We start from the raw sequence: 14,086 nt of genomic DNA, 5'->3' as shown, positions 1-14,086 counted from the left end.
AAGTCTAAAGAAGAAAAAGTGATTCTATAGAAAATGTTTCAATAATGAATCAAACATTATATATATTATCAATCTAGTTAAAAAGTATTAAAAATATCAATGATAAGAAGAAATAATGGTTCATCATTTTTGACAATGTTAGTCTCTTTAAGGCTGTTAGTACTTCACGTTTATTTGTACGTGATTCATTATTAAACTATCTATTTCAAAACGTGATGTTCATTGCTACTCTTTCGTATTTCAAAATTCATTTTTGTTTTGCGTCAAAAGCTACTATAGAAATATTTAACACCAATGTAACAGATGTGAGGAACATTATTCCGACATTAATGAAATGATGAAGTTTGCCCGAAGAATTCTTACTAGCAAATACCACACATACAAGCAGTGCAATGAGGAATTGAATGAGGAGAGAAGTTCCAAGTAATCCTAGACGCGCTTTGTAATATTTTAAAGTTGACCCAGCATCCATCACTTTTATCAATTGGTTTATATTGACCGCAAATAGGGTCATATCAAACAGGCCCTCAGCTATGAGCTTTCGTCTACCGTGTTTACTGTCCTAAAATACATAAATCACTTTTACATTTTATGACAACGTGCATTGAAATTTATTCTTTGCATTTCTAGTCAAGTACAGATTGTGTGATGGTGGTCATTAATCGCTGTCGATTAGTTAAGTTAGATTTATGCCACACTTCCTGATAATCTTTGCAATTTAGTAATGTCATTTATTAACATTATTAATCGTTTTAAAGTACACTTGTAAACTTACGCAATCAGTGTATGTAAAGTGCGGATCATAAAATATAATTTTTGCTTTATATGCCATAAAATGTAGAATGATAAATAAAGACGAAATATTTATGATATATGAAAAAAAGGAGAAAAATAGTTCAAATGTATATGTTAAGAAATAAATAATATGAGTAAGAAAATGTAAGAGATGCGGCTGGGTTTTTATCGCACCTACAGAAATGCAGGTGTGAAATATATGCCGATTTAGGTGAATATTTAGGGCGTTTTACGAACTGATCGTTCATGTGATTTCAAACTAGCAGATTAGATATAGTAGCAGAAAATATTCATTTTAACACAACTAACAATGTTGTATAACGTAAAATAGATTTTGTCATTGAGTTTGTTAATATTGACCTATATTCCACTGAGATGCGTTCTTTATGCGAGTCATGTTTACTGTCGAATAACGATACTTACTTTCCTTTTCACTGTAGGGCGATTCATTAGTATTGTATACGCGGTGTATTTTAACTGTATGAATTTTGTACAATTTTATCTATTAAAGTTTTAATTTAACCGACTTGCTCAAACACTGGTTAAAGGTAGAGAAGGATTTGACAATGCTTCTTTTGTGAAGAAAAGTTTGATTTAACACACCAATAAATTCAATAGAAATAAAATTAATTCAAAATGTATTCCATTAAATTTCTTATATTTCGTCGGCATCTATATGTGTCGTTATATTTATCAAATGCAATGACACTTCATCAAATAAAACGTCCATTTATTGCTCAGATCGAAATGGGATAAGACAAAAATGGAAAAAACCACTACTTATACATTCGTTTAATGTGACAGAGGGTCGCTGCTCACAAAGAAGTTATTAAACCAAGAGTTCCAAATGGTGAAGTTGAAATCATTCCTTCTTAAATTTTACGGACGTTATCACGACTTAGTTGACCATTAAGAAATAACCGTTTCACAATTGATATCGAATATGTTCCTTACGTCGTAACTACAATCCCATTTCCTTTCATGAATGTGACCTATTGTTAGACAATTGCCAGATGTGTTATAACAAAATCACAACGACAGATGCCACATGTAGAGCAGGATCTGCCTACCCTTCCGGAGCACCTAGGCCCCCTCCCAAGTTTTTGATGAGGTTCGTGTTCCTTTTTCTTTAGTTTTCTATGTTTTGTCCTGTGTTCTACTGTTTGTCTGTTTGTCTTTTTCATTTTTAGCCAGTAGTTGTCAGTTTATTTTTGATACATGAGTTTAACTGTCTCTCTTGTATTTTTCGTCCCTCTTTTGGATCGGTAAGGGCATTTTTTTGGTTTTTTATTTGGGGACTGCTATTCATGCAGTTGTTGTAACATCTTAACTGTCACCGCCTTTGGAAATTAAAAGTTGTGCCAGATTTCATCGGAAATAACTATTTTTATCTTGGCATGTATTTGCAGTCTTTGCGCCGTGTTTGGAAACTTTAAAATTGTACCAGCGTCTCTGATGTTCGCTTAAATTTGTTTTATTAGTATAAATTTCTAGATTTTGATAGTGTTTTAATTTGAAAAGAATGACATGATTCATTTCACATCGTGTTTTCACTGAAGAATGATATTTGTTATCCGAAACATCTTATATTCATTAATTTTATTGTTATTTCATGGTGATGTTGTACCCTTTTTGGCTTGTTATATATTATATTTTGTAGTGTACTGTATCATATTACATGATCCATCGCCCTGTAAGATTAATCGCTGATTATTTTTTCAGTTATTTTTATATATAGTACATGTAGTAATTAGCGTTTCTTTTCGCATATTCTAACATTTATTTCTAATTCCAAACGAATTCTTTTTATCTTATTTTCGCGAGCCCTCGACAAAATTATTACTATATACATTATTTCATTCAATACGACTGCACAACAAAAATCACGTATATTGAAGAATGAGTTATTCAAAAAACACAACAAAAAGGTCCGCATTCACCTCAAAGACTAACAATAATATTCTAACAAACTATAAATAAGGAGTATGATTGCGTTAAATTTGTCGTGTAATTTAAGATGGATGTTTTTGAACCTGTCCCAAGTCAGGGACCTCTTGCTTTTGCAAGTCTCATAAATGTTTTGAATTTTAGTTCACTTATATGTTTGTGATTATAGTTTTGCCTCCATTATCACTGAAGAAGTAGAAATTTGTTAGAAGCCAGCTGTAGCACGTGTTTGGGTGCTTGATATTCCCGCTATCTGGGGACAAATTGGTGTCCTTCGCTCGTTTTTTTTTTCTGCTCTATGGTCGGGTTGTTGTCTCTTTTACAAACACCCCATTTCCTTTCTAAATTTGGTGTTGTGTACATTCAGTGGAACGGGTCGTCTATTGAAAATGACGATTTAACAGATACACGTACAGCTCTGTAAAGGAGTCCGGTGAGGGCCGATTTTGGCCTCAAATTTCAGGGTCATCTAACGAAAGTTTTTGGAAACTTGCTAAACACTTAAGGTGATTCGGGGCCTAATAACAGTTTCTATCAGAATTGCCGTATTTTTTTGTTATTTTATTCTTTACAGAAATTATATGAAATTGGTCAAAAAAAAGAGGGGGTCACGGACCATTTAAGCTCAAAATTTTACTTTTAAACATGTATGTAAAAGGGACCATTTTTCAATGAAATGATAGGGATAATAAAGGTGTTGACATATTTTAATCAGATTATCAAAAAAACGTTTTATGATCTTGGTCCAAATCTGTAATATAAAAAGCTGAAATAAAGCTTCAAAGAATGAGCAAATAAAAACAACAAGTCACCGATAAAGGAAAAAATATATTTTGCCTTTAAACCCAAATTTCGGCGTGAAAATGGTGAAAATGGGTGAAATGTCATTTTTACCCTTTAAAAAATACGGATTATAACGAAAATATTCTATTATTCACATAACTACAATGAATCAATCAAAATATTTAAAAAAAATTATATCGAATTTCCGACAAATAATTTTGTAATTCACGCGTGAAATTATGCGCAGTCGAAAAGTCCCGAGACACCTTAAGTGTCTATTTCAATTGATTCAATTAGTTTATGTGAAAGATTTGAACTGATTTAGTAATCAAAAACGCTCCGAATCAAGCTAAAATATGAAAAATATATAAAAAATGCCAAAACACGTAACTTTTCAGATGGTTTTTGTCAAAAATGAAAGTGGCCGCATCCGTGTTCATCATCAACCTTTATATATATTATGTATTATCATCAAATACAACTTACATTTCAATATTATGAATGAACACGAATGCGGCCACTTTCATTTAAGACGGAAACCGTCTAAATTTAAACTTAAATGCTCTTTTGAAGATTTAAGTATTTCAGCATGACTTGATAAATGTGCATTGTATTATCAAAAACAGCCTATATGTATGTAGCAGAAACATTCTCTTTGCAGTAAATAGCTAAAAGATTACATTTTCACAATTTTGTAAAACTGCTATATTTTAGGACCAAAAAGGCGTTTTACTGGGTACTCCTTTCACTGTTCCTTAACCACCATGATATAATATATCTGTTCAATAATATTTTAGTGACCGCTGTGGGTATTAAAGTTAGAATTGATAGTAAATAACAAATACCTCTGTAATACAGAAAAAAAAAGAAAAAAAAAAGAAACCATCGCCCTGCCGAAAAACCTAAAAGAATTTTGATAAGAGCTGAGGGACAACACAATTGTCCTGTCTGTGAATACCTATGGCACGGTCAAGCTTTAAAACTGCTCACTGAATTAACATATCATTGAGTTTGATAGAAAACAAAATTATAGATGAACATTAAATTAAAAACTAAACATTGCATATATTTTTGGGAACTGGGGTTTCTCGTTGTGTTGAAGACACCGTGGTGTCGTTATTCATTGATTGCTTCGTCTGTTGAAACCATAATTGTGTATCATCAAATCCTTGATTTTCTTTTAAATAGGACGTTACACAACTACTAACCGTGTATGAGCCCCGCCTACTAACCTAATAAAGAATATACAAGGTCTAGATCTCCACTCGGTTGCTGTCAACAAATCATATTCCTAGAAATGTATAAGAGGTAAAATTCTAATTCTTACCGCTTGCCCATCATGATTCCTCTGTATGTAAAATTCAATGTTGGATGTGGAACCATCAAACAGATCAATCAAGTTTTGCGTTGTTTTAACATAATTTGGAAAAGGGAAAAGTTGAAGCTTCTTTCTCCTTTTAACATCTTTATAGTATAGACCAACATCATCTCCTATCGGATCAGCATCTTTTTGCCTAGATTCTCGCTTGATGTCCTTGAACTTATCAGCTAGTTCTGCTCTGAATTCTCTCTCTGGCCATGTTATACCCAAACGAAGTTCTTTCCGATCAAGATGATTTCCGTATTTATCAGAAATTCCTTAAGAATTGAGAAACTTTGGTAGAATTAACAATCAATATCGTAAAAAAACTATATGTGAAACTAAGAATTATGATTGTTATTTTTCGTCCACGAGAGTTCTGGTTATTGAAATTTGAAGTCAAACATTTATTTGTAATGATATCAAATTCTATTTTTCTAAGTTATATATTTATTTCAGATGACGTATACTACATCTTTCTTTTCCTTGTTTTTTAAAATATTAAGACATCTTTTCAAGTAAAACTGTGAAAAAAGTTACTGTAAATTCAGAAATTAATGCAAGGCTTTCATTATTGGGAAAATGTGACAGAGTTGTAAACGCAATAATTTGAACTCGCATTTTTGAAATATCTTATATGAATTAACCAAGATTGAAAGTCAAAGTAAAATTAACTCGTCAGCGCAGATAAGAAGTACTAGTACATAATTACTATCATATCAGTATAAACCTAAAGAACAGAGTCAGTTTGTTTGTTTGGTTATGTTAATATGTGAACGTTTCTGTTCGTTTGCCAATACATTTGTGTACATGTTCAAGATAACATAACCAATAAAATGAATAAAGATCAGAATTCAGAGAAAAAAAAAGGAGTGAGTGTAATATTTATAAGTTGAAGTGTATAATAGAAAAAGAGGTAAAAAGGGTTTTCCGATGTTTTGAAGTCGTTTAAGTAAATGAAGATATTCACATATAATAAGTTTGGTCAAGACGTTAAAAAATAAATTTGTATTTATCCCAAAGGAGAACTGAACTTTGGCAGGGTAAACGGCTCTGCTGTGCAGAATTAATGCATCTAAGCAAAACAAAGTCGGAATAGAACAAAACCACTTTATTTTAAGATCAGAAATATTTTAAAGTAACTGTATGTTATAGTTTGGGATGTATTGTGGTTTCCTTAAGTTAAGTCTTTGATGCATGAATTTATTTTTATTTGTTGTTAGTGACCCTGAACTAGCTATCACTAACTATACTAAGGGTCTTTTTTGTTTTTGGCATGCACAATATTCAGTGGTTTTCGTTTGTGGCTGTGTTACATTTACTTTATTTTTCTCGTTTTAACTAATTTAGATTTTTTTTCTGGACGACTTTAGCTGGCTATGTGGTATTGGGGTTGTTCATTGTTGATTATCGTACAGTGACCTCACGTTGTTTATTATTGTGCTTCTATTGAAAAGTTGTCTCATTGTCAATCACACAGCGACTTCTTTTTTATAATTCAAGTTCCTAAGTTATCATAAAAAGCTTACTTATATATGTTACCGTAGCCTGTATAGTATCTGATGTTTGCGTGGTAGTACCTACTGAACTAGCCATCATGTTCTGGTTGATTCTAAAATTTAAAAAGAAAATGTTAAGCAAACCTATTCAACCATTGCCATATCAAAGTTGTGTATGGAAGTTGTTTTATTTTTTTTTTAGCTGAATCGGAAATTATTTGCAAACTATTATTGACATATAAAATGTTGGTCAATATTGTGGCCCGGACATCTTTTATCACCAATTCCCAATCTTATCGGTATATAATGATCATTGTCTCGCTTTTAACTCGCTGTTATATTAGTACACAAAAGATAATAAGGTCTAAAATACAGATTAAAATATCTATGTTATATTTATTTGAAAACAATTCCAATAAAATCATAAAAGTAATGTTAATGTCATCTATTTACACATATACACCAATATAATTAACACTATATATTGAATCATGTGACTGTTGTGACCTACCGAATTAGACTATTTACCGGATTTTGTTTGATCTCATAAGCAACACGACGGTTGCCACATGTGGAGCAGGATTTGCTTGCCTTTCCGCATCTGAGATCACCCCTAGTATTTGGTGGCGTTCGTGTTGCTTATTCTTTAGTTTTTTTTTTATTTTGTGTAACGTGTACTATTATTTGTCTGTTTGTCCTTTTAATTTTTATCCATGATGTATTCAGTTTATTTTCGATTTATGAGTTTGACAGTCCGTCTGTTATCTTTCGTCCCTCTTTTCTGCGATATATTAGGGACACAATGTTTTGGTACTAAACACTACAGTTCGAAGTGTGTTATTATGAGTCTTATGTAGACGAAACGCGCGTCTGGCGTATAAAATTATAATCCTGGTAATTTTGATAACTATTTACACCACTGGGTCGATGCCACTGCTGGTGGACGTTTCGTCCCCGAGGGTATCACCAGCCCAGTAGTCAGCACTTCGGTGTTGACATGAATATCAATTATATGGTCATTTTTTGTAAATTTTCTGTTTACTAAACTTTGAATTTTTCGAAAACTAAGGATTTTCTTACCCCAGGAGTAGATTACCTTAGCCGTATTTGGCACAACTTTTTGGAATTTTGGATCCTCAATGCTCTTCAACTTTGTATTTATTTGGCTTTTTAACTATTTTGATCTGAGCGTCACTGATGAGTCTTATGTAGACGAAACGCGCGTCTGGCGTATAAAATTATAATCCTGGTAATTTTGATAACTATTATATGTATTTTTCATCAAGAACGACTTAAAAGAATCATTGACCTAGCAAAATTTACTGCTACGGATATAAAGGAAGGGACAGGCTCAAAGTTTTTGGAGGATATATATAATATTCATAGATACTTTGTTAACGTACTGGTTTCCTGGTATAATATCTATGTTTCTTCTGATAAAGAAATAACTTTGGAATATTACCAGTTTAAAAACATATAATTGCGATGAAATTGAATTCCAGTAGGTCTTATAAAGTGGTATGAGTAGTAGAGAATTGACGCAGAAATTTACACTCTGACAAGTTCGGGGCGTATAAATGTTGAAAATACGACTCAAAGACCTATGTTGGGACCTGTGAATAAAATAGAAGTCTATATCAACTTTCCACCGTAGAATATACTTTTTTACAATATTTCATAGTAAAAGTTGCACAGTTTTCCAGCAATAGGAGTTCCTTAAGGAAGCTTCATATTCTATCTATAGAATAATTGATTACTATACACACAAGTTTGAATAGGTGAAACAAAACAGGTTAACCGTTACAGCAACTTAGTTATTCTCTGAATTTATATATGCTGTACACTTTATAGATGCTAATATTCATCATCCCATAAAGTAAGTTAGATATTTAAAATATATAGGCAACAAACAATCCTTTTGCTTGTCGTTCACTTAAGCTCCCTACTAAAGTATACATCAGATTTTGAATTAAATAAAATGATCACATTATAAGATTACTTACTTCAGCTTAGATTTAAAACCAATTCTAGTTTTAGTACAATATTGGAATATATACAAGACGACTGTTCAAAACTTAATCAACAATCTTGTCATGAACACACTTACAATTTTTGTTATCATTGAATCAAATGTGTTATTGTCTTGTTACATATTTTAACAGATGTAATCCAGTAAACACAACATATTCTTCTTACTTTGAAAACAAAACCGTTTTGATAAAGGATTTACTGAGGTGAATTGGATTGAAGAAGCAAACTAGTATCCATTTTCTAATTAAATTCGTTTTAAAATATTCTATTGTTTTTTTCAAGTATTTTAAATCGTTTGATTACATAAGCTATATTATCTACTCTTTGTCATTAATTTCTAGCTATTTGTATTTGTTTGTTGTGTGTGTTTTGTCTTTGTTTCTGTTGTATATCTTATCTTTCACTACTCTGTAATAAAGATTTTGATTATGTGTTACCTAATTAATTGTCTCTGTCACATTCATTGATAGGCTTTCCGTATTTAGATATTAGCCTTTTGTTCAACGTTTTCTTACATTGAAGTTTATGACGTGTTTGCAAATTATTCTTAATAGGAAATAAACCAGGTATATATAATTAGATCTGGGTACGGTAATTACAATTATTAAATTATCTCAGACCAGTGTTTTCCCAAATTAAGTTCTTTTCGATCAAGACGATTTCCATATTTATCAGAAACTCCTATAAAAATTAAGAGACATAGTAGAATAAACAATCAATGTCATTAAACAAATATAAGAAATATACATGTTATTTCTGTCCATGAAATTTCTATAAAATGAAATATGCTTCATTTAATGTTTAAGTCTAACATTCATTTGTCATAATAGCAAATTCTGTATATATGGTTTTTTTTTTTCAGGTGAATATTCTACATCATTTAAGTCAAGTCAAATTAACTCGTCATCGCTGTATTACTACTAGTGGGCTTGTTTTTTTGGTCATGTATATATGTTTCTGTTGCTTTACTAAAACATGTGTGTACATTTTCAAGATGATATTACCTTACCAATGAAAGAATTAAGACAACAAAAACGATTAGGTTTACTTATTATAGAGTGAAGTGTTTAATAAAAAAAAGAGTCTATAAATCCCACAATAAACTGAACTGAATACTTTGAAAAAGTAATCGTCTCCTGCTATACAACATCAGGCTGAGCAAAAACAAAATCACAATAGACAAAAATATAATTATGATTTGAAACATTTTCTAGTATCTTATGGTTTGGGAGATCATCTGCTTCCCTTGTGCATATTTTGTACATAAATTGGGCCGTTAGTTTTGTTGTTTGAATTGTTTCAAACTGTTTATGCGTTATTGGCCTTGCCCGTTGATTGAAGGCCGTAAGGTAACATTACGTTATTTATTTCTATGTAATCTGGTCTCTTGTGAAGAGTTGTATGATTGTTAATCCCATTGCAGCTCTCTTTTTATAATTAAAGCATCTAATTGAACAGAAAAGCTTACGTATATATGTTACGACGACATTTATAGTATCTGGTGTTTGCGTTGTAGTACCTACAGAACTTGCCATTATTTTCTGGTATGTTCTGAAATTTAAAACAAATATTAAGCCACCCTGTTTGTCCATTTCTGTGTATACTCTGTCCGTGAAAGTTAGTTTTGTTTTGTCAGCTGAATCCCAAATTATTTATTACCTATTATTATCTTTTCGCCAAATAACGATCAGTGTCTCGCTTTCAAATCGCTGTTTGTTATATGAAAAACATCGCAATACAATTATAAATTGAAAGTAATGTTAATAGCATCTTTTTATTCAAACCTTTACACCAATATAATTGACACTATGCATTGAATTATCTTATTGTTCTGCAATTTATTAGATGCAAAATGTTTTGGTACTAACAATCTACAGTTGGAAGTTTGTTTTTATAAAGCTATAGGAAGATGTGGTGTGAGTGCCAATGAGACAACTCTCCATCCAAGTAACAATTTAAAAAGTAAACCATTATAGGTTAAAGTACGGCCTTCAACACGGAGTCTTGGCTCACACCGAACAACAAGCTATAAAGGGCCCCAAAATTACTAGTGTAAAACCATTCAAACGGGAAAACCAACGGTCTAATCTATATAAACAAAACGAGAAACGAGAAACACGTATATATTACATAAACAAACGACAACTACTGTACATCAGATTCCTGACTTAGGACAGGTGCAAACATTTGCAGCGGGATTAAACGTTTTAATGGATCCAAACCTTCTCCCTTTTTCTGAAACAATAGCATAACATCACTACATAGAAAAACACATATATATGTATGTTATATCAAGAACGACGAAATACAAATCATGAATTTTGCACTTTGTAAATACAGCTGTTACACAAACCACGCCTTCATGGGATTGAGATATAGCATTCATTAATGTTTCAATTTGTTTACGTTCTGGTTCCCTGATATGATATATATGTTTCTTCGCATAGAGACATACCATTGGAATTATACCAGTAAAAAACTTATGAATGGAATGAAATGGAATTTTGAAGTAGGTCTTAAGTGAAGGTATCGGTAGTAAAGAATTTAAGTTTAAGTTTAATCTCTAAAAGGTTCGGGGCGTATTGATGTTGAAAATTTGCCCGCACAGCCCTACGATTTGACTTTTGAATAGAATAGTCGTTCACATTCAATTTCCGTCGTAGAATATATTTTTTTAGAAAATTAATTGTAAAAATTGAACAGTTTTACTAGCAAAACGAGTTCCCATAGATAGTGGCATATTCTATATTTACAGAAGCGCTATTTATAGGAAAATTGATTACTAAAGTTTGAATAGGTAAAACGAAAAAGGAAAAACGTTACAATAATTTAGTTATTCTCTGAATATTTATATATATATTAAATACTATACATATGGAAGATTCATATTTCCAAAAAAGTAAATTAGATATTTAGAATATATATGCAGCAAAATATCTTTATGACTGTCATTCATTGAAGCTCTCACTAAAGTATACATTAAATTTTGAATTAATTAAAATATCAACATTATTTGATTACTTACTGAAGCTTGGATTTAAAACCAATTCTAGTTAGAATAATGATGCAAAATATATGCAAGACAGCTGTTCAAAACATAACCTACAATGTAGTCTTGAACACAATTACAATTTTTGTTATCATCGAATCAAATTCGTTATTGTCTTGTTGCATATTTAAACAGATGTAATCCAGTAGACACAACATATTCTTCTTACTTTGAAAACAAAACCGTTTTGATAAAGGATCTACTGAGGTGAATTGGATTGAAGAAGCAACCTAGTATCCATTTTCTAATTAAATTTGTTTTAAAATATTCTATTGTTTTTTCAAGTATTTTAAATCGTTTTATTACATAAGCTATAGTATCTACTCTTTGTCATTAATTTCTAGCTATTTGTATTTGTTTGTTATGTGTATTTTTTCCTTTGTGTCTGTTGTATTAATAATCTTTCACTACCCTGTAATAAAGATTTTAATTATGCTTTACCTAATTAATTGTCTCAGTCACAATCAGTGATAGGCGTTCCGTATTTAGATATTGGCCTTTTATTCAACGTTGTTTTACATTTAAGTTTATGACGTGTTTGCAAATTATTTTTAATAGGAAATAAACCAGGTATATAAAAGGAAATTTGGGTATGGTAATCACAATTATTAAATTATTGACGTGTAACATTTTGCAAAACGACTTGATTGACGACTTTAAAGCACGTACCTATCATACGGCTGTACCATATAGCATTTGAAATATTATAAACATTACTCTCTTTTTGACCGTTCATATAAAATGGGGGAAAGGGGGGGGGGATGGTGCAATGCAAATTCCGTTAAACCAACTAAAAAGTCAAATATGAACATTTATTATTTGATTTTATTATGATGCGCTTGCAATCGTTCTTGTTTTTTTGTTTTTTGTTTTGCTTGAACTTATCATAACCAAATAAACCTAATAAGATAGTTTCCAATATTAAAAATATAACACATGAATATCTACGTATTCCTGTTCGCGCTTAGCCCATTGCCTGACATAATCCTCGACTAAATCCATTAGTATTTTGAAGTTGTATTTTCAATTGATTGATTCAGCCTCACGATACTTCGGACTCTCTGGCCGAAAATTTTCAAACCAATCAGAAAACTTGTCGTTGGGTCGTTGCCCCTGAGAGGCAATTTGGTAATTTTATAGGAGTTCTGTGGTTAATGTTATGTGGAGAAGGATCTACTTACTCTTCCAGAACACCTAAATTCTAAAAGTTTTTAGGTGAGTACGTATTACTTACTTTTTTATTTTTTTTGTTGTGCCTTGTGTACTATTATTTGTTCATTTGTCTTTTTCTGTGTTAGCAATGGCGTTGTCAGTTTATTTAATCTATGAATTTGACTGTTCCTTTTGAATATCATTATATAAAGAGATAAATTGTAAACAACAATAAAGTTCATAAAAAATCTACATACCATTTGGCCTTACCTGAAATGTCAATTGACCCCTTAAAGAGTTATTGCCATTTAAGGATGACTGGTATTTTGTGTACTTAGGTGAGTTTTGGAATTTGTGTCAAATGTGCGGACTCCTTGGTGTTTTTTACTACAATACAATGTAAAATATTTTGCCCCATAACACCCATTTAGTTTTCATGCAAGACTTAATAGCTCATGAAAGGTCATTTACCAAATTTAAAGAAGATTCTTGATTTTCTGTCTTTTGTTTTTATACCCAAATAATACCGATGCAAATATAAGGTAAGAGTCCAAGTTAGCCTTTTCCCGCTATATTTCAAATCTCAAATATCTCGAAAAGGAGATTCCTTTATCCTCAATTGATGCACTACCAGCTGATAGTAACAATTTTAATTTCTTTATTTCTTATTTTTTACTTAACCTCACCTAAGTACATCCTTAAAGTCAATTTAAATAATTTTTCGCAAAATTTTGTAATCTCAAACAGAAATCGTTTTGTCTGAAACAACTGAGACAAATTAACCAAACTTATCAACGATTATCATTAGGTTTTTTAATTTGAAAATGTGTGCGCTGGCCCGGCCTGCCAACGAACATGACTGACATGACTAAAAAGAACATAGGGATAAAATACAGTTTTTGGCTTATATATGTAAAACTAAAGCAAAAATGTAATGGTTGCATTATGTAATGCATCAATTGTAAACGACAATCTAAGGTTTGTGACACGGGCTTCTTGGACACCCTAGTTCGCGTCCTGTTTTCAATGTTTGTTTGATTATGATGGTTTCTGTCTACAATGAAGCATGCGCAGTACATCTAAACAAAACGTTCTTGATGATGATAAGCCAAAATAGTTTTACCCAATAAATGCCAAAAAAGACTTATAGTCAGCACTTCGGTGTTGGCATGAATATCAATTATATGGTCATTTATAAATTTTCTGTTTACAAAACTTTTTTTCGAAAAACTAAGGATTTTCTTACCCCAGGAGTAGATTACCTTAGCCGTATTTGGCACAACTTTTTGAAATTTTGGGTCCTCAATGCTCTTCAACTTTGTATTTATTTGGCTTTTTAACTATTTTGATGATATGAGCGTCACTGATGAGTCTTATGTAGACGAAACGCGCGTCTGGCGTATAAAATTGTAATCCTGGTACTTTTGATAACTTTTTATTGCATTACTTTCTGTTCAATATAGATCACAG

At 31.4% G+C, this 14,086-nt stretch overlaps 1 protein-coding gene across 1 annotated transcript in view; it reads right to left on the bottom strand.

Annotated features, from left to right (window-relative positions):
• Nucleotides 1-247: 247 nt before the first annotated feature.
• Nucleotides 248-14,086, bottom strand: part of LOC134726706 (uncharacterized) — a 32,680-nt gene continuing 18,841 nt past the window's right edge. The window contains exons 5-7 of the mRNA XM_063591122.1: nucleotides 6,415-6,497; nucleotides 4,853-5,163; nucleotides 248-562 (exon numbers count right to left, since the gene is read on the bottom strand). Coding sequence (XP_063447192.1) covers nucleotides 248-562; nucleotides 4,853-5,163; nucleotides 6,415-6,497 — 709 coding nt within the window. The remainder of the gene's footprint in view (nucleotides 563-4,852; nucleotides 5,164-6,414; nucleotides 6,498-14,086) is intronic.

The sequence above is a fragment of the Mytilus trossulus genome, chromosome 7 (assembly GCF_036588685.1).
Source record: "Mytilus trossulus isolate FHL-02 chromosome 7, PNRI_Mtr1.1.1.hap1, whole genome shotgun sequence".
In the NCBI taxonomy this organism is placed as follows: domain Eukaryota; kingdom Metazoa; phylum Mollusca; class Bivalvia; order Mytilida; family Mytilidae; genus Mytilus; species Mytilus trossulus.
This window is presented reverse-complemented; position numbering and strand designations above follow the sequence as displayed.